Source organism: Uranotaenia lowii, chromosome 2 (assembly GCF_029784155.1).
Source record: "Uranotaenia lowii strain MFRU-FL chromosome 2, ASM2978415v1, whole genome shotgun sequence".
In the NCBI taxonomy this organism is placed as follows: domain Eukaryota; kingdom Metazoa; phylum Arthropoda; class Insecta; order Diptera; family Culicidae; genus Uranotaenia; species Uranotaenia lowii.
Window position 1 is genome coordinate 252508124 of NC_073692.1, and position 19596 is coordinate 252527719.

Sequence of the window (19596 nt, forward strand, 5' to 3'; positions counted from 1 at the left end):
AATTGCGCCCTAAAGTATGCAATGACTATAGGGTGGTGGTAGAGAAACTTATAGAGTTCACTTATTATACTTACAAAATGTGAAATGAGAACTAATTTGGCAAAAAATAGTCAACGGACCTTTTATCTTTCGATTTCGCTTGATTTTCGGCTAGGGTCAGGGCATTTATTCCTTTCGAAAAAAAATATTTCTTTCGTCCTGAAATGAGCTACACAATGTTAAAATAAGGAAACAAACTTTATTGGGAATGGTAACAAAATGTAATTCAGAACTGTTTTTTTTTACATGAACGGGGTTATATTATCAGTATCACACGTCGTGTAAAAATCTGAGTTGAGGTTTTGACTTTCCAAACTAACAGTAAGTGATTTGAATTGAAAAGCGAAATAAAAGTGTTTTTTTAAATCGGTTTTTTTTCTTAATAAGAGGCGATAAGCTCAAGAGTAGTATACCGAATTTATATTCTGATAGATTGTGATTGTTTCCTTCTTTGAAAAGTGGCTTAATGGAAGCGTGTGATTGTTCTGGGTTCACTATAGACAGGTAAATTATGTTTATTTATTCTTTTAAGTTTTTTAAAAGGTGGATTACTAAAGAGCCATGTTGCCTACACAGTCGAATGTATTCTGCTGTGTGGATTGGTAGTCGGTTTGGATCTAAGAGATCTCGACTGACTACGTCTTCTAGGTATAACTCATTCCTACTAATTGGTAACTGTCATAAATGGTGTTCCAGTGGTCGTATTGCTTGCGGATGTCGTAAAATTTTCATGTCTTTCGGGATGCTACTACAACTTGTAAAAATATTCCTGTGGGTGTATAACAAAATATCATCACGCTGCAATTGTAGTTTTTTTTTCTTGTTCATATATATTTATGTATATTCTAAAGCAGTAAATATACTTGCTATGCAATTTGATATGTGTGTTTGATATGTTTCGTTTAACTCACAAAGTGCATTTATACCGCCTATTTTAGCTTTTAGCAAATCAAAATACATTTTTTTAATCATTTTAATGATCAGTTGCACTGTTTTATATGTGTTTAATGAATATTTAAGTTACAATCAGCTTAAGGACTGACATCAAGAGATGAAATAGGGCGGACCGTAAAATGGGGAGCTTTGCTGACAGGACAGGGGTAGTTCAATGGGGGTGGTTTGAAAATTGTTTTGATTGTATCCGTAGATGAATGCACTATTATGTATAATTTTAACATTGCCAACAGTCTCAAAGACTGAGAATATCAAATTTGTTTTATATTAGATAAGGAAAAAAGTTGAACAAAAATAAGCTTGGCCAACGCTCCTCCATTCTACGGTGCACGACCGTTAGTGTGTCAAATTCTGACTAGTGTATTTTTCGATTGTAATGTTCACATGAATGATTATGTATTATTCATAAGATGATTGATAGATTTGTTTTACCAGTGCACAATATTTCTCAAAATAGTAGTCTCTCATAAGATATTGAATGTACCGCTATTTTAGTTCTCTTTCCTTCTTCGTGTATCGTTTTACAAGTCGCAACATTTTGATATAAACTGCTCTCTTCTCTGCTCTAAATTACTTAATGTAAAGGATGATGATGGAGCACTGTTGTAAAATACAGACACACCCTAAAATGTGAGTTTCCATAAATATAACCGTTTGTATCATAGGTTGATATGTTCATTTGTTTTATTTCCTAGGTTTAGGTACTCAACTCTGATTGAAGAAATTCAGTGAATAGGATCAAACCGATTAGTGAATGGGGGTGATGATTTAGTTATGAGACTCATTAAATACGTAGTTCGTTGCTAGTTGTTGATGATTGTGTGTTCTTATCAGATAGACCATAGAAGATCATCTAGTCCTAAAATTCTGCAAAAAAAGATTTTCGAAACGAAACCAAACGTAGTTGTGCCTTCCCTGTAGTTCAAGGCTTATTTTTTGGCGAGTTGCTATCAACTCTCTATGTTTCAACTATCGTGTAGTGATTTTTGATGAAGTAAATACTTGTTTAAATATATATATTATTTTTTCTGTATGCTCCCGACACAAGTCAAAAGCTAGTACGATTTGTGTTTCTTGCTTCCTTTTTTCACACAAACACTCTATTTTTGGACGTATTTGCTGATGAAGTTCAACTAAATGTGTGCAGATTCATTACATATCTAGTCTAGTCTTGTATGAATAATTGTCATTGGTGTCAATACTCTAATAGTAAATGCAATAATGTACCGAAAAATGATGCAAAGTGCAAAGGCAAAGCCGTGGTTGTTGGGATGAATAGTGTGTCAGTCTGTTTCCCTTAACCACGCCACTGGCTTTACGTTTTCTAAATTAGTCTATAACATGATCTGTTCAATAGTTGTAGCCATCATATGACGAGCCAAGATAGGAATAAAACTGCGGTTGAAGAGGAACTGAATAATAGAATGGCGAGTATGGCTCTGGTGCCACTCAATCGAGGAATCCGGTGTTGACAAGCTTTTCAAGGAAAAATTTCACGTCGCCCAACTCCGAGTCTTTTATACCGATCGATTTCAGCATTCCCAAATCGCCATTCTCGACAGCCATGAATACGGATCTCAAGTGCTCCAAGTCAGATCTGCCCAAACAAAAACAATTCTCATTAGCTACAACCACCCAAAACAAAATAGACACCAGAAAAAACTCCTAACGCACCTCATCAAATGTAGTGCTGCTCCAAAGTCTTCGATGGTTTGCGATTCACTGAGTGCGATTGCAACCTTCTCCACGCCTCCCAGTGGGTCCAGGGCATCTCGCGCTTTGCTCCCAAACAGCTTCTCCAGATAGTTGGGTCCGTGGGATGCCAACAGACTCTGCAGGAAGGATGCTGTCTCCTCCACGGGTGGTCTTTTGGCTGGTCGAAAGATATAAAAATGTATTCAAGTTCACTTTACAATAAAGGTGCAACGACTATTACCTGCGGTACAGAGTCTCATGTCTTCGTCGTACCCGTCCGAGCAATCCGGAGCACCGTCGCAAAGGTACTGGATGGAAATGCAGTTTCCATCCCCCGGACATTTGAACGGTTCATAGGGATGGCACGCATCTAGATGGAATTCAAGAGGGAGAGAAAAGAGTAATCAATATTATGAAATTTAATAAAAATTTTAGAAACGTCGCCGGTAAACTAGCAACAAAACACAGACTTCCGACACTCTAGTACCGTAAAACGGGGTAACTTTGATCACCGGGGTAAATTTGACCAACAATAAACTTTTCCACATTATCACCAATAACTCAGTCTATAGTTTGAATTTTTGGAAACTGTTTTCTACATTTGAAAGCCTATTAATTGAGTATCAAAAAGACAAAATTTTGTTTGTATTTGAAATTTTTTCTGTAAGTAAAAATCTTATTCAAAAATCTTACAATATCTATTTTTTCCAAGGCTCACAAAAAACTGCTCTCCTGATGATTCCAGAAAGCATTTAGAAGCAAACGGGTTGTTTAATGTGAAAGAACAACATTTTTTTTGGATATGAACAGTTTTTTTTGCTATTTTTATAGTCATTTAATGATAAATTTTTGATATTTAAAAAATAAGGACATTTTCCAAGAGTAAGCCCCTATCAAAAAAATGGATAGGAACCCTATCAAATCGTTGACTTTGAAGAAAAAATGAAAATGGAAATAGTGGAAGGGCCTAGGGGTATGTGTGAAGGTAAAATTACATTTGTATTTTGATGCTCAAACTATTCAGCAATTATTATAATTTTTGACCCTAAATGTGGGCAGCTTACAGTTATTTTTTCGATTATAAATATTTTTAATTAAAACGTTAAAAATCAAGGTTAAATTGATAAATTAGCATATGTAAATATTATGAAGGTGTTTTGTATCCTTTATGATCAAGAAAACTCGTTAAAACCGTGAGAAAAGAGGCTGATCAATGTCACCCCAAAGCATCATATTATGAATAGAGACGAAAACGATTTTTAAATAAAATTTAAAGTAGTCAAATAAATTTCTGCATCCATGTTTTACGTTCATAGTAGTCCAGTACTGTTTTAAAAAATATAAAATATGCCACATTCCCCTTAACAGAAGAAATAATCGAAATATATTGAAAAAAGTGATCAATATTACCTCGGATTACGGCAATTCATATTTCTTCGTCGGAAGAAGGAAGTCCGGGAATTTAGTGCTGGTACGCTAATATGTGTTTCTAGCAAGTGTTTTAATTTGACGGAAATTGATGAGGTTATTTTTGCATGGACGTATGAATTGAACACTTAACGGTTTCCAGATAACTTCTTTTTTGTCAGTCATTCCAATACGAGTATTTAAGGGGACCCTACCCCTAACGGGTATAAAAAAACACCATTTTCTCGATTTTTTTCTAGAGCTACCGTTCAAACAAATGTATTCAAATTTTTTGCATTATACAAAGCATTGTTAAAAGAACATTAAGTAATTTTTTCGTAGAAAAATATTGAGAAATGAGCCGGTGACGGAGCATTTTCGAGGATGCTTTTTAGAAAACAAGATTTGCGGTGGACACTGTATCTCAGCACAGAATCATCTGAAGTCAAAAAATCAGAGCAAAATATTATTAATAGATGTTTTTCTGGACCCCAACGTTTTTATTTAACTTAAAAATATTTTTATGAAATTTTTGTGGCTGTTTGAAGTAAAAACTACGATTTTTCACTTAAAAATCCGCCATTTTTCACCTCTAAAAACTTCCCAAAGTAAAAAAATCAAAAAAGAAAAACGTTGGGGTCTGGTATTTTATATGTAGAAAATATGTTCCAAATTTGAAAAGAATCGGATAAGTAGTTTTCAAATGACGATGTCCACGGACTTTAAAAATGTGCTTTCGAGAAAAACGCGTTTGAAGTTTCTGCTCTTGCTTTCTTGCAGTATTAGATAGGAGGAGATAATGGCATATATAAGCTTGCCAGATTGCCCGGTTTTATCCGGGTTTGCCCGGATATTTGATGCAAAGTTTCGATAAAGTCCGGTCCGGCCCGGTTGCCCGGATATCGTGAAAAAAGTCCGGATATTGCCCGGATTTTTTCACAATTTTCACAAAGAAACCAAAAATAATCAAAGTTTTTGAGTAAGTTTCAGCAAAATCGATTAACGGTATGGAAATTTTCAACGGTTGTTTCAAATAATTTCGCTGATTTACTTTTATAAACCTTTTATGATTTAAGTGTTCCAAAAAGTTTTTGGAAGTCTGCAATTACATTAATAAAATATTAATTTCATTTTTTTGCATTTTTTCTTTGCTTTTATGTATAATTACACCTTAATTTTTCCCGGTTTTTGGATTTGAAAAATTGAAATCCATGCCCGGATTTTGCCAGGTTTTTTTTGAAAAAATGCCCGGAATTGCTAGGCCCGGATGGGAGTTGAAAAAATACTGGCAACCTTAGGCATATAACTTCTACAGTTTTGCTTCAATTGACTTGAAAATTTGACACAACATTCTTGAAATGTTTTACAATAAGAAAATAAAAAAATAAAAAAATCGATTTTTTGAAAGTGTTAGACCCTACCCCCCCCCTTAAAGAAAAAAAATACAGCTAACAGCTTTACAGCTCTCTGTTTCATAGGAATCAGAAACTAATAAGTCGGAATAACGGAAGGATTTTTTACCCCAGAATGTCGGCAGCTGTGTCTGGATCTCCGGGTGATGCAAAACTTCGTTTAAAAAGAAAAAACTTTCGTATTTTGAACTCTAACAGGATGATAAATTGTTTCTGTGAATTAAATCGCAAATTCGGTCAAATTCTGCGATCGTTTATCGAAACCAATAAATGTTGTGTAGAAGTTAGCGACCTCTGAATCGAAGTGCTAATTGCTGAACGCTAACTGAACATTGAAAAGAAGATAAGCAACACACAAGTTTTTCAAACACAATGTTGATTCGAAAAGTGGTGCTATACAATGGGATGACTCGGGACTGCCCAAATAATCTTTATTAATCCAATAAAACATAATGAAAACAATCTTTCAATTTTCCATCTTTTCCATCAATTATCAAAAAGCTTTTCGTTCAGCATGTTCTATTGTCTTGTCAAATCCTAGTTTCCAGCTTCTCATCCATGCTCAAGCTATGCTTCAAGGTGCTTCAAGGTTGTGGCTAAAGCAAAGATTCTATTTCAGTCAAAATTAAGCTCTTTTATCATCTAATTTTTTAATGACTGATCGGATATAAGCTTTTATTCGAAATGATGATCCATTCTGTCTATGGTTAAATCGACACCTAAAATATTTATCATTCTTTATTTAGCGGAACTAAAACTTAGCGAAACTTTTTTATCCTCCAGATCACCAAAAATTTAACGAAAATTAATACGATTAGCGTTTTTTTGCCAGACACGGCAATATACACTAGTAACCTCTTTTATGCTCAGCAGAAAAATGAACAATCTTAAGCTATGCAAGTTTCTAACTCATACATATTCATGAAAGTGTTTTTTTTTTCTAATCGTCCTAACCCCTGGATTTATGCTGCTTTTCCTTGAGCATGGATGTCGGAAAAGATGAACAAAATATGAACATCTGCTCAACTTGAAACCTCCCATTTTAATAGATGGAACAGATAGAATGTGTATATCTTTCCAAAATTCGATAACTGTAGGGGAGAATCAGGATACTTGATCCCTGGGGATACTTAATTCTATATCTCGAAACTGGAATGCCTTAGAAAGATCAAATGTTTAAGAAAAATGTGCCAAATGAAGCAAAACAACATTGCTATGAGCTCGAAAAAATTTAACAAAACATTTCTTTGAGTAATTGAACTTTGTTTGAAAAATTTCACAAAATGAGACTTGAAGATCTTTTTTCATCACTTCAAAATGTCCCTTACATGGAAAAAAATATAACATAAATATTTATTCCAATATATCAATTGTTCGAGTGTAATATGAACTTTAAAATACCATATTTTCAAGGCAATGGAAAACTCTCAACTTTTTTTAAGAAAATGTTTTCTAAAATGTTGATAATGGGTCCAATTGATCCCTAGAGTAAAAACGGTATATTCTTCTTCTGAATGGATCGTGATCACTGCAGATTACGAAATTACTAATATTCATCCAATATCTAATATTTATCTAACAATTGTCTGAAGAAAAGGGCTAAAATAATTGTTTTCTCTTAATTATAGAAAATAGCGCCTTTAAGTATGCGTTGTGACAAAGTTATAAAATTTTCTTCTTCTGACAGTTATAAATTGTGAAATGAGAGCAAACATGACCAAAATAGTCAATTGGCATTCTATTATTGGCATATTTTAAAGTCATTTTTGGTTAAATTTATCAAACAAATTGCAATAGCTCATAATTTTTTTTTTTAAGTTTTTCTAGATAAATAGGTTTGTTGTTTTGTTCTGAGCTGAAAATTTTCTATTTGGAAATTTAAATAAATTTATAGTTTTTACTCAAGAAACAAGTGCAAGAAAGTTCTTTAAGTGGACAACCGGAAGTGTATGTGTGTGAGTTTGAAGGAGGTCCATAGTTTTCGGCTTTGTTTGGCGTTTTCCCTGGTCAACTGGACAATTTCGAGAAATTTTGAAAGGCTTTCTACAACGATTTTATTCCTGGAATATCTACACGGGAAAAAATAATTGTTTGCAGAAAACCGAAGCTAAGTATTTTTAATTTATAGCTCATTTTTCATAATCTGGAGAAAGATATTTTGCGATGGATTGCAATGCAAACTGAGTGCGTTAATTCGGTTATAACTTTGAGATCTTAAATCATTCAATCATCAGGTACTTTAACAAGATTAAAGCTCAAAACTATGTTTAGATTAAAAAAAAAAAAAGAATGCTGATGTCAAAAGAAGGTATATATTTATTTCATTACATTGAACTTTAATGTGAAAGTCGATGATGTATCTAGATCCAAATTGTTATTTCCATACTTTTCTGATGTTTTTTTTTCTTTTTTTTTTTTTTTTTTTTCAATAAACAGTGATAACTTGTTAAGTTTGTGCCAAATTTTAATAAGTTTGCAGTTCAAATCGTAAGGTATTTCTCTAGAAAGAGTTATTTTTATTTATTGAAGACATTTCCACTTTTCACATATTTTCGCGGGGTGTTTATATTTCTGTAAATCAGCTTTCTAGGACGAAGAACTATGTCATCAGAGCATCAAGCGTCTGCACATAACGACCGTAGAATGTGAAATCAAGAAACTGATAGAGAACAAGCGCCAAACTTAGGAAGTTTCGGGTGAGATCTATCCTATTTTTCTTATTTTAACTGTATACATCAAACATTGCACTTTATAACCTAACCTTCATAATCATAAGAAGCGTTTGGCAGGGATCTCCACGCTTCATCCCTCCCTTGTTCCTGTATCTTTTGCGTTTTCATCACATGGTTGGCCTGGCCGTAGTGGTATCTGCAATGCATGTTCTATGTATCAGATACCATGTTGAAAAGAAAAATGTGAAACGCAAGTTTTTCATTTTCCAGGATGCATACAAGTTTTGGCCATGTTGGTGTTAGAAGAAGAAGAAGAAGAAGAAGATAAATAGGTTTGTTGTTTTGTTCTATTTGGTAATTTTTTCTAGAACATTTGATCTACAGTACCGTTCATAATTGTATAGAAATTGGAAGCACGCGCACTGTTACTTTGACTTTGAACTTCCATAACTTTTTACTTTGATGATATTTTTCGATCAATTTTTTTGCGTCAGATAGATCAACTATCACACTATTATATCACAAAATTTGAGCTTTCTGGAGTTTGTGTGACCTGAGAAACAGTAACTCTACGAAAATCGGACTTTTTGGACTTCTCTCATTCAAACTGCAGTATCTCTGAAACTACGCAACATTTTTTATTGAAATTTTGCAGAGTGATTGTTGAAATATAAAGCTAGCATGTCTGAGTAATCAGCAAATATCCCTTAAGTATCCTCATTCTCCTCTTTAATGTGTTCTAAATGCGTGTTTTGCTTTTTTTTTCTTATTTCCAGTTAGCAATAAACATTTCATATCCTCAATCAAATCTTGATGAATTGCCCAGATCTTTCTAGGGTAAAGTAACAATCTGGATTCAGAGCTAAGGTAAAACCCCCAAAATCCCATTCCAGGCCATCAATTCTTCACACTTTTTCAAAAGCTTCCTGCTTGTAGAAAGGTATTCAGTCCAAATTACCATTTCCAAATTCTATAATAAGATTATTATTTTAAGGATATGAAAAAATAATATTTAAAACAAGAAACCATTAGAGATTTTGCTTCTGGCAGCGCTGGTTTTTGATCGACCGTCTTGTTTTATTGTCCCGCAGTTTTATTGAAATATTTACTAGAAATACGTATTTTTTAATCTGTGATGAGTTTAAGTGGCGTAATTTAGTGTTCAGTGTGCAAAACCGTACTATGATTTTCTACTTTAAATTGTCCTAAATGTGTTAAAATTGAGTTTTCCTTTGTGCCGTAACACGTAAAAAAAAACATACCCCAAGCATTCGTGTAGTGAGCTGTGTATTGAAAGTCACTCCTCTAGGTTGGTGAGTAAAGTGAACTTTCTTTCTTATTACTTTTCACAACTAACATTCTCAAGAGTATATTGCACAGCAACAAATCGTTGACCAAGCATATATCTCAACCGTATCTGCATGCGTCCACCGTTTGTCGGTCTATCTGAGTAAAAAAAACTGCCGCTGTTCAACTTCTTGTGGTTCTATCATTTGCTCAGCTGTTAGTAAATCTCGTCGCTGAGCGGTGTAGTATTTGGCCAACCTCGGGGCACTTGCAAGTAGTGCGAAAGTGTGTGTCTCTGTTATTAGCGCACTTCAAAGGGTTGTGTTTCTTACACTTGCTAGCTTGTTAGTCAATCTCGATCGCTAGCGGTGAAGATTAGGCAAACGCAGCCAGCGCACATGAGTAGGTACGAAAGTATTGTTGCTTCCGTCAGTAGCACACATTGTTGGAACTAGCGTGTGCTGGTTTTAATGGTGACTCGTCACTTGTATTCTTGATAGTCGTACACAGTGCAACATAAACTTGAAAATTGTTCTTTTTGGAAAGCAATGATTTTTCTTTTGTTTTAAAATTAGATTTTTATTAGATTTTTTTTTTTGTGCGTTTAATATTATGTAATCAATTTTTTTTTTTATTTCAAGCGCTTTAAATTACATTATCTTTAATTTCGTACACACACATTATTTAGGTTTGTCTTTGTCCTTAAAATTTAATTTGAGTTGCGATTTTGACATTGAACCCTTTTAAATAACGCTTTTAATTAAATAGTTCTCATCTCCGTACATACATATAATTTAAGATAGCTTAGGGTTTTTTTAATTAAATTTTTGTTCCTCTTTTCATAACAGTCTTTCCTTTTTAATATTTATTGTGTTGTTTTCTTAAATAATCCTAGTTTTAGTTGTGCATTTATTAAAAATAAATTTATAAGTCTCTTATTTCTTAATTTTAATAATTTCTAGCTTTAGTTGTGCGTTTCATCAAACGAGTTAGTTCCTTTTAGCTTTTAATCGTTGTATTATGGCGATGGCGAACATGGAATGTGATGACGAAGTTATCTGTATAGAGTGTAATAATACTGAAAATAATCTTGATAAAATACTTACTTGTGCATATTGTTTCAAGAGCGTTCATCTTCGGTGCAAAAATTTGATTGGCAGTGCAGCTCGCAAAATGAAAGCGCAGCAATACTTTTGCGATGCCAACTGTGCATGTATTTACGCCAAAATAATAAGTTTACGGAAAGATCATGAAACTATTATCGAAAATATCCATACTAAAATTGAAACGACCGTTTATAATGTGGTTTCACATGAATTGACCTCAATCAAAACAGATATGAGATCAGTTACTACTGCGATAGAGGCTTCGCAGGAATTTTTGTCCACGAAATTCGATGAAATTCAGACTGATTTCAAAGACATAAAACTCCGAAACGATGCTCTTGAAAAAGAAGTAACTGACCTCAAATCTAAGCATTCAAATCTTTCTAATCAGGTCCTTAAATTAGAAGTAAACCTCGACCGATTTAACCGGGAAGCTGTTTCTAAAAACCTCATGATCTTCGGAATGCCATACAAAAATGGAGAAAATACACAAGAACTTGTACGCAAAACATGTGGCACTTTTGGCTACGAGCTTAAAACTGAGTCCATTTTAAACGCTGTTAGGTTAATATCCTCGAACAAACCCAATGAAAAGTGTCCACCGATCAAAGTTTTATTAAAAGATACAGTCATAAAAGAAGAAATTTTTAGTAAAAAAAAAAATTTTTGGGAAACTTGCCTCTTCTTCAATAGATCCTTTATTAGTAGTTGATGGTAAAGCGCTTAACGTCACAATAAGGGATGAATTGACGCCCTTATCTATGGAAATTCTAACTGAATTGCGCGAATATCAAGATTTAATTGGAGCCAAATACATCTGGCCCGGAAGAAATGGTGCCATTCTGGTCAAACAAACAGAAAATTCAAAACCTGATATAATTAAAACTAAACTCGAAATGAATCGTTATATGAGCATGCATGTCACTCAGCAAGGAAATAACACATCTACGATTCCAAATGAAAGTCCTTCACCCAAACGAAAAAGGAACAATGCTGATCCACGATCAAAATAAGATCTTAAATCTACAACTGTTTGAAACTTTTATATATTTTATTCAATGGATAGTTTAATTAATAGATACCACGAAAATGTAGAAGATTTTAATTTAAGTAGTTTTAATAATGATTCAAGATCCTTTAGAATTTTGCAATGGAATGTACGTAGTATGAATAATTTAGATAAATTTGATTGCATATTACAAACTATTGATCATTTTAATGTTTGTATCGATGTTATTGTTATTTGTGAAACTTGGCTTGGTAAAGATAACTGTTGTATTTACAACATTCCGGGATATACATCTATTTTCTCTTGCCGTGATCAACCATATGGAGGCCTAGCTATGTATATAAAAACAAATTTGAATTTTAAAACTACTGAAAATATAACTTTTGATGGCTTTCACCGAATAAGTGGTCGAAATCTGTACAAGTGGTCAAGTAATTTGTGTTCATGGCGTATATAGACCCCCTGCATTTTCGTTTAACAAGTTTTGTGATCAAATTGAATCTCTTCTAACGTCTGTTGCTGATAATCACTCCTGCTTTATTGTAGGTGATTTAAACGTTCCTGTGAATCTGGTTAATTTGAATACCGTAGCAAAATATAGATCTATCTTAGAATCTTTTGGATACGCTTGTACAAACACATTTCCTACTAGGCCAACAACTCGGAATATTCTAGATCACGTAATATCGAAGCAAATTGACTTAGATCGATTGAAAAATGATACAATCTTTTCTGATGTTAGTGACCATCTACAAATACTCACGTCCTTCAATTTATTAGGTGATAAAAATGTAACAATTCTAAGAAAAGAGATAGTTGACTACGCTAAACTAAACAGCTTATTTGTGAATTATTTAAACAGTATTCAACTACCAGAAAGTGTTGATGAAGGCCTACAAGAAATCACATCAACTTACAATCGCTTTGTGAAAGTTTCTACTCGTACACTTAATAAAAGGGTAAAACTTAAAGGTAATTGCTGTCCGTGGATGACATTTGACCTGTGGACACTCATCAAAATAAAAGATAATTATTTAAAACGATCAAAAAAGCATCCTAATGATAACAATTTGAAAGAGATGTTAATTCATTTAAATAAAAAAGTGAGTGCAAAAAAACAAGAATGTAAAAGGCTCTATTACGAGCGCTTATTAAATAATTCTCCGCATTCTAAGCTCTGGAAAAACATAAATACGCTCTTAGGTAAATCTAAAACGACTTCCTCAATCAACCTTTCAGATGAAAGAGGTGTTATAACCAATAGTACACAGATTTGTGAGAAATTTAACAAACATTTTTCCACAATTGGAAAGAACCTGGCTAAAGAGATTCCAATAGACACTGAAAATGATCATTTGTCTCATATCGCACAGGTAGAAAATACAATCTTCTTACGACCCGCTAATGTAAACGAGGTTCGATTAGTTATTTTTTCACTTAAAAATAAAAAGGGTCATGGACCAGATGGCTTCCCTGTTAATGTCCTAAAAAACAACCATGAAACATTCTCGTACATACTCACACAATATTTTAACCAAATATTAGAGTCAGGAGTTTTCCCGAACTGTCTAAAAATTGCGAAAGTTATCCCTGTTTTTAAGGCTGGCGATTCGCTTGACGTCAATAACTATCGTCCTATCTCGACCTTAAGCGTTTTTAGTAAAGTGTTCGAGAAGCTTCTTGTTAATAGGATTGTAGACTTTCTAAATCAGAACAATATACTCTATAAACTGCAATATGGATTTAGATCAGGCTCGAGCACTCAAATTGCCATCTCAGAATTAGTGGAATCTATCATATGTAAAATAGAGTCAAAAAATGTTGTTGGGGCATTGTTTCTGGATCTCAAAAAAGCTTTCGACACTCTAAATCATGACATATTATTGTCCAAATTGCATAAATACGGGATAAGAGGAACAGCAAATAATATCCTTCGTAGCTACTTAGAAGATCGCAAGCAGTTTGTGGCTATTGAAAATACAAGAAGCGAATTAAGAAATATTGATATCGGTGTACCACAAGGGAGTAATATCGGGCCATTACTTTTCCTCTTATATGTAAATGATTTATGTAACCTTCAACTTAAAGGCACAGCACGTTTATTTGCCGATGATACAGCAATTTTTTATTCAGAAACTTCACCTGATATTATAATTCAGCACATTGAAGACGACCTAAAACTGCTTTCAAAATATTTCAATTCAAACCTACTTTCACTTAATTATACAAAAACCAAATACATGTTGTTTCGTTCTTCACATAAAAAACTGCCTCGTACTAATGACCCAGCTATGAATGGTAATACGATTGAGAGAGTTAGTTGTTTCAAATACTTAGGAATTTACTTAGATGAAACTCTTTCATGGAATCGTCAAATTGAACACCTGGAAAAAAAAATTACTCCTCTTTGCAGTGTTCTTTGGAAACTGAGAAATTTTGTTCCCCAACATGTTCTCTTTAAATTTTATTTTGCGTTTATTCACTCTCATTTGAACTACCTTGTTATGATATGGGGAAGAGCTTCTTTGTCTCACTTACAGAAACTTCAAACGCTCCAGAATAGATGCTTGAAAAACATCTTAAAACTCCCTTTGTTATTCCCTACCTTTCAGCTATACTCTTTAAGAACGCATAACGTTCTTCCAATATCTGAACTCTGTGATTTGCAAACTGTTATATATATCTATGATAATCTACACTCAACTGAAAATATTCAAAACCTCCATTTTACTACGAGGTTGCGAACTCATAACACTCGCCAGTCAGATTTCTTGCAACGAAGCCGATCCACAACATCATTAGGGCAAAAAAGAATTTCGTTTATTGGACCTACTAAATACAACACCTTACCAACTGATATTAAAAACATAACCAATCGTTCCATGTTCAAAACCAAAGTGATACAGCTTTTGAAAGAAAAATTGAACCATTAAAACAGTCGATCATCAACCAGTCTTTGTTTTGCTTACCTTTTGCATATTTGTAGCGTTAATTTCTAATATTATTATTCTTTAAAAAATTGTAGTTTGTATTTTTATCTTATTAAATTATTGAACATAACTTGATAAAATTAGTAAATATAATTAGTGTAATAGTAAATATAGTATAATGAATCTCTTCAAAGGAAATTATTTTCCATTGAGATTCATATTGTTGTCAATTTAGTTAAATAATACATTTCCTCGCACGACATTAAACAATTTTGTGTTCTCAGCATGATTAAAATTTGCTCGCGTTAACTTTTATTATTCATTGCTGCCAGACATGCTGAGAACAGTAGCGTCCATTACCAGGGGGCTCAATTGAGCCTTTTGGTGTGGGGGAGTGTGGTGGGCCGCTACAAAAAAAAAAAAAAAAAAAATTACAAAGATTTTATTTGACATTCGAATTCTACGCTGAATTCAAATATAAGAAAGTTTTCAAAGTTCAAAATAATATTCATTTTAAGATTCAGCTCGTAGTCGATTTTCACACCCAAGATGAACAAAAAATATCAGTTTGTCAGCAATTCCAATCGCCGTGGAGACTCATAATTTCGATTGTTGTTTAAAAATTAAAAAATCTTAATATTTCAGTCAGTTTGTAAACACAATTCAGCTATAAATCTCAAACAAAAAAAGTAATAATCTTAATTTATTTTGACTGTTTTATTTTGGCAAAATCTAAACCTGACTGAAACAAATAATTCGCAATATTTTAAATAAAAAATAATGAAACACTTCATAGATAAAGATCCGTAATCTATTTTTCTGGGTCGTTTGGCAACATTATTCGTATTGAAAATTCTTCAAATCAAAGTGAAGAATAGCTCAAAATACTTTCTGTAGATTTCCATACATTTTTGCAGTAGATTCGCGAGTAGGCCTTGGCTGAGTGTGGTCGCGTTTATTTTCTAGACGTTGTTTTTTTTTTGTTTGCGTGTTTTTGTGAAGAGGAAATTTATTGATTGAGTGAGACAAATAATCGAATTTGAAAGTTCAGGAAAAGAATAACGTCAAAGTGTAACAGAAAATTCCAGCATAAAATAAGAAATCGATCAGTTCTTGTGAGCGTTTTGTTTTTGTTTCTGGAGTGTAGTCGCCGCCTTTTCACAAGGAGTAAAATTTTGATTTCCAGTTGTTTTCAACGAAATATAGTGAAATGGTGCACCGAAACACAACTGTCACGAAGCGTAGTATTTTCTACGTATTTTAAAAATTGTTATTTTCAAAATGAATTAAAATTTTGTTTCCGGAGATTTTCATCCAGTTGGATGAATGAATAAATATTAAATAGTTTAACTCAATTATTGGGGATTTGTGAGAGGATTGGACAGGCCATCAAGCGATTGGAAAACTGATATAGAATGAAGCCAGCCGGAGTATCTCGGCACATTTGGAATCATGAGTAGGTTATTTAGGTATCGTAAAACGGGGTAACTTTGACCATCAAAAAATTTTCCCACATTATCATCAATAATTTAGTCTTTAGTTTGAATTTTTGAAAACTTTTTTTTACGTTTGAAAGCCTATTGTATCAAATAGGCAAAATTTGATTTGTATTTGAAATTACTTTCTGTTAGTAAAAGTGCAATTTCAAAATCTTTAAATATCTAATTTTTCCAAAGCTCGCCAACAAACAGCTCTCCTGATGATATAAAAAAGTATTTGAGAGCAAACGGGTTGTTAAATGTGAAAGAACAACTTTTATTCTTTGTATATGTACAGTTATAGTGCTTTTTTTATAGTCATTTAATGAGAAATTTTTTGATATTTAAAATGCAAGAACATTTTCCAAGGGTAAGCCCTTATTGGACCAATGGATAGGAATCCTATCAAATGATTAACTTTGAAGAAAAAATATAAAATAGAAATAGTAGGAGGGCCTGGAGGAATGTGTGAAGGTAAAATTTCATTTGTATTTTGAAGCTAAAACTATTTAGCAAGTATAATAATTTTTGCCCTAGATGTATGCAGCATCAGTGTTTTTTTTGTTAGAAAAGTTTTTAGAAGAAAACGTTTAAAAGCAAGGTAAAATTGATAAATTAGAATTTGTAAACAATTATGAAGGTGTTTTGTATCCTTTATGATCAATAAATCTCGTTCAAACCGTAAAAATGGAGACTGATCAATGTAACCCCAAAGTATCAATTCCTGACCAGCGAAGAAATGGATTTTTAAATCAAATTCAAAGTAGTCCAATAAATTTCTGCAACCATGTTTTACGTTCATAGGAGTCCTGTACTGATTTAAAAAATATGAAACATGCCACATTCCCCTTAATAGGAAAAATAATCGAAAAATATTGAAAAAAGTGATCAATGTTACCCCGGATTACGGTACCTCTCTTTATTTGTTCCGAGCAGTTCTGAGGGTTAAGTCAAACCTGTTCGAATAGACTGAGTCGATTTGGGGTAATTTTTGAATTCCTCAAATCCTGGGGCCTTCGTCTTGGTCTAAAAGATTTCTTCTAATGTGAGCAAGCATCACGAATAAAAATGATTAATCTGAATTGAACTGAGCCGCAAAATATCTTGACAAAATAATAGACGATTATAATTTGGAGGCCGACCGTGGCCTAGAGAATAGCGTTCAAGTCTTCTAAACCAGTGGTCACGGCATACATAGTACTCTTTCTGTGGGCTGGTTGTTTTAGCATTTGTAAGATGCTAGCCATCATATCCTTGAAAAATGTACGCCTTAGAGTTAAGTAAATTCGATCTTTTCAAATAAACATGAAGTTTCACTGAGATCCTATATGTTCGTTTTTTTTTTCGTTTTTTAAAGCCATGAGTTTTTATCAATTACCAAAAAGTCAAGACTTTAGGTCAGAAGTTTTCAAATTTATGTTTATCCTACAAATTTTAACCCTTACATGGATTTTCTAAATTTGAGTTTCAATCCTGGTGAAACTGTGTGACCTAGGCTAGATAAATTCAACACCAAATGATACAACGACGCCGCTCTATGTAAATAACATCTGTATATAGCCATTATGTTCCATAATTTACGGCTGTCGCGAAAACAAACAAAAAAGCTTAATGGTTCCGTTTATAGCGAACTGCTTCATTTATTATTCATTGATGTGACGACCTTTCTGCTGTCCCGTAATTAATACCGGGCTTTGCGTTTCGAAATAATCATATACCTGCAAAGATTTTGCTAAATTTTCAGCATTTAGCAAACCGCGAGTTAAATCTTCACGCTGATGCCGTTTCGCAATACCCCACGAGTTAATGAGAAAAGCCACAATTACGCAAAGCCCCTGGAACAAAGTTTTGATCGAATGTAAAATAACGTCAAAGGTTGAAGCGAATAAGAAATTTCCCCGTAGCCAAGCGAAAAGCTATTTTCAACGCCCACGCAGAAACACATGCAAATGCTAATGATACATCGAACCTGACACCATCATTATGGGGTTTGGCATTGGCAGGAAAAAACGATGGGAATCCTAACGATATTCAACAGATTCTCGGGCTTCAGCAATCGTTCTCTCACTCAGCGTTCTCCTGGTTCTCTTGCAGGTATGCTGATATCTGATCTGTTCTGCGCCACATTTGTGCTCATGGCATACACAAGCTGATTCCAACAACTGATAGGTAATTTCCAGCTACCTGTTACGTTTTTGGCCCTTTTCTTTGTCCTACCAGCAAGTTAAAAGCTTCAGAATTATAGTGATTTTCCGAATTGTAACAAAATATATTTGAAACATTTTGCAACAAAATCTTTAGCCCTGAACCAATCGAATAGGAAAAAATGGGGTCCAAAATTGATTTAGAATAAAAAGAGAGACAAAAAAAAAATGATTGCAATCCTTACCACTCCTTTTTGAGACCGGGGGCAGATGTCCGTAGAGGCGGCTGAGATCGATCCCTAGCACAGCCATTGGTAATGACGCAAATAAAATGTTGCAAACTGCAAACCAGTGCACCTTCGACATGGTGTGGATGCGTTTTTGAAGGTCCTTTGCGGTCGCGAATGGCCTTGCCCTGATCCCCTAGTTTGCCACCAAAGGTACCACCTTTCTGTCGTCGTTAACACAATTTTTTCACCAATACTGAATGTACACGTTTCGAATGGAAAAATTTCTTAGAAAACACTACAAAAGATCCAAATCCAATAAAAAATGTTGACTGCAATTAAGTTTCAAGTTCGCGATACATCAGAGCTGCTAATTTTAACGCTGAATCATAGGAAATTGAGTAATTTTCTGAAACAAGAAAAGTAATGTTTAAAACACAGCTGCCACCCAATGACTGGAATAAAATTATTAAGCACTTTTTTTTCGGGGGCGACACCACGGAATGTGACTATCCTCGAGCACCCAGAAATGAACTGTGACGTTTAGCGTAGGATGGTCTCCTTTTTATCACGCCTGACCAGCTCGTGCGCAGACGCCGAAATAAATCTTTGCTATAGAAAGGATTTGGGCTCTAGGTGTAAATTTAACGAATGATGGGAATTGATTTTGGTAGCAAATCTGTAGAGTGACTGGTAGCACGTGGAATGCAGAAGTATTGCCTGTTGTTTGTAATGTTTATGTTTCGAAAATTGGCATGCAGTTTATCATTTTTTGACATTTCGATGTTGTCATCAATAAAGCAGTTTGTGATAACAGAAGACATAAATCGATGAAAACCACACAAGGATATGTATTTTTGGGACAAAATGCTTATGAGCTAGCTAACTTTACGACAGGAATTCGTTTTTGTTAAAAATATGTAGCGCATGCTTATAGTTAATGCACGAGAAAAAAGGCCACCTTATACTTATTGGACTTATGATTGCGCATCGGTAAAATCAGCATCGAAAGGGTTTTAAATTTAATCTTTATTCACTTTCATAGTAAAGGTCTATTTGCAGCATAGTGAAGAAGCTTATTCTAAGTAAGATGCAATCATAGCAGTTTCGTGCGCAATTTTAAGGAGAAACTACACGTGATGAAAAAGATTGATATTTAAGGTGGTGTCAAATTAATAAATAACATGATAAGCTTCGACGAAGAGTGCTGAAAGCCAGCGATGATTTGCGCAACTC

General features: G+C 33.8%; 1 protein-coding gene across 1 annotated transcript; it reads right to left on the bottom strand.

The window, feature by feature from the left end:
• Positions 1-218: 218 nt before the first annotated feature.
• On the bottom strand, positions 219-18900 carry LOC129746023 (IDLSRF-like peptide). The gene is made up of 4 exons (XM_055739442.1): positions 18379-18900; positions 2930-3058; positions 2668-2866; positions 219-2590 (listed from the first exon to the last, which is right to left on the bottom strand). The coding sequence occupies exons 1-4, from the start codon at positions 18497-18499 to the stop codon at positions 2443-2445; spliced, it is 597 nt and encodes a 198-aa protein (XP_055595417.1). The 5' UTR covers positions 18500-18900; the 3' UTR covers positions 219-2442.
• Positions 18901-19596: the final 696 nt, after the last annotated feature.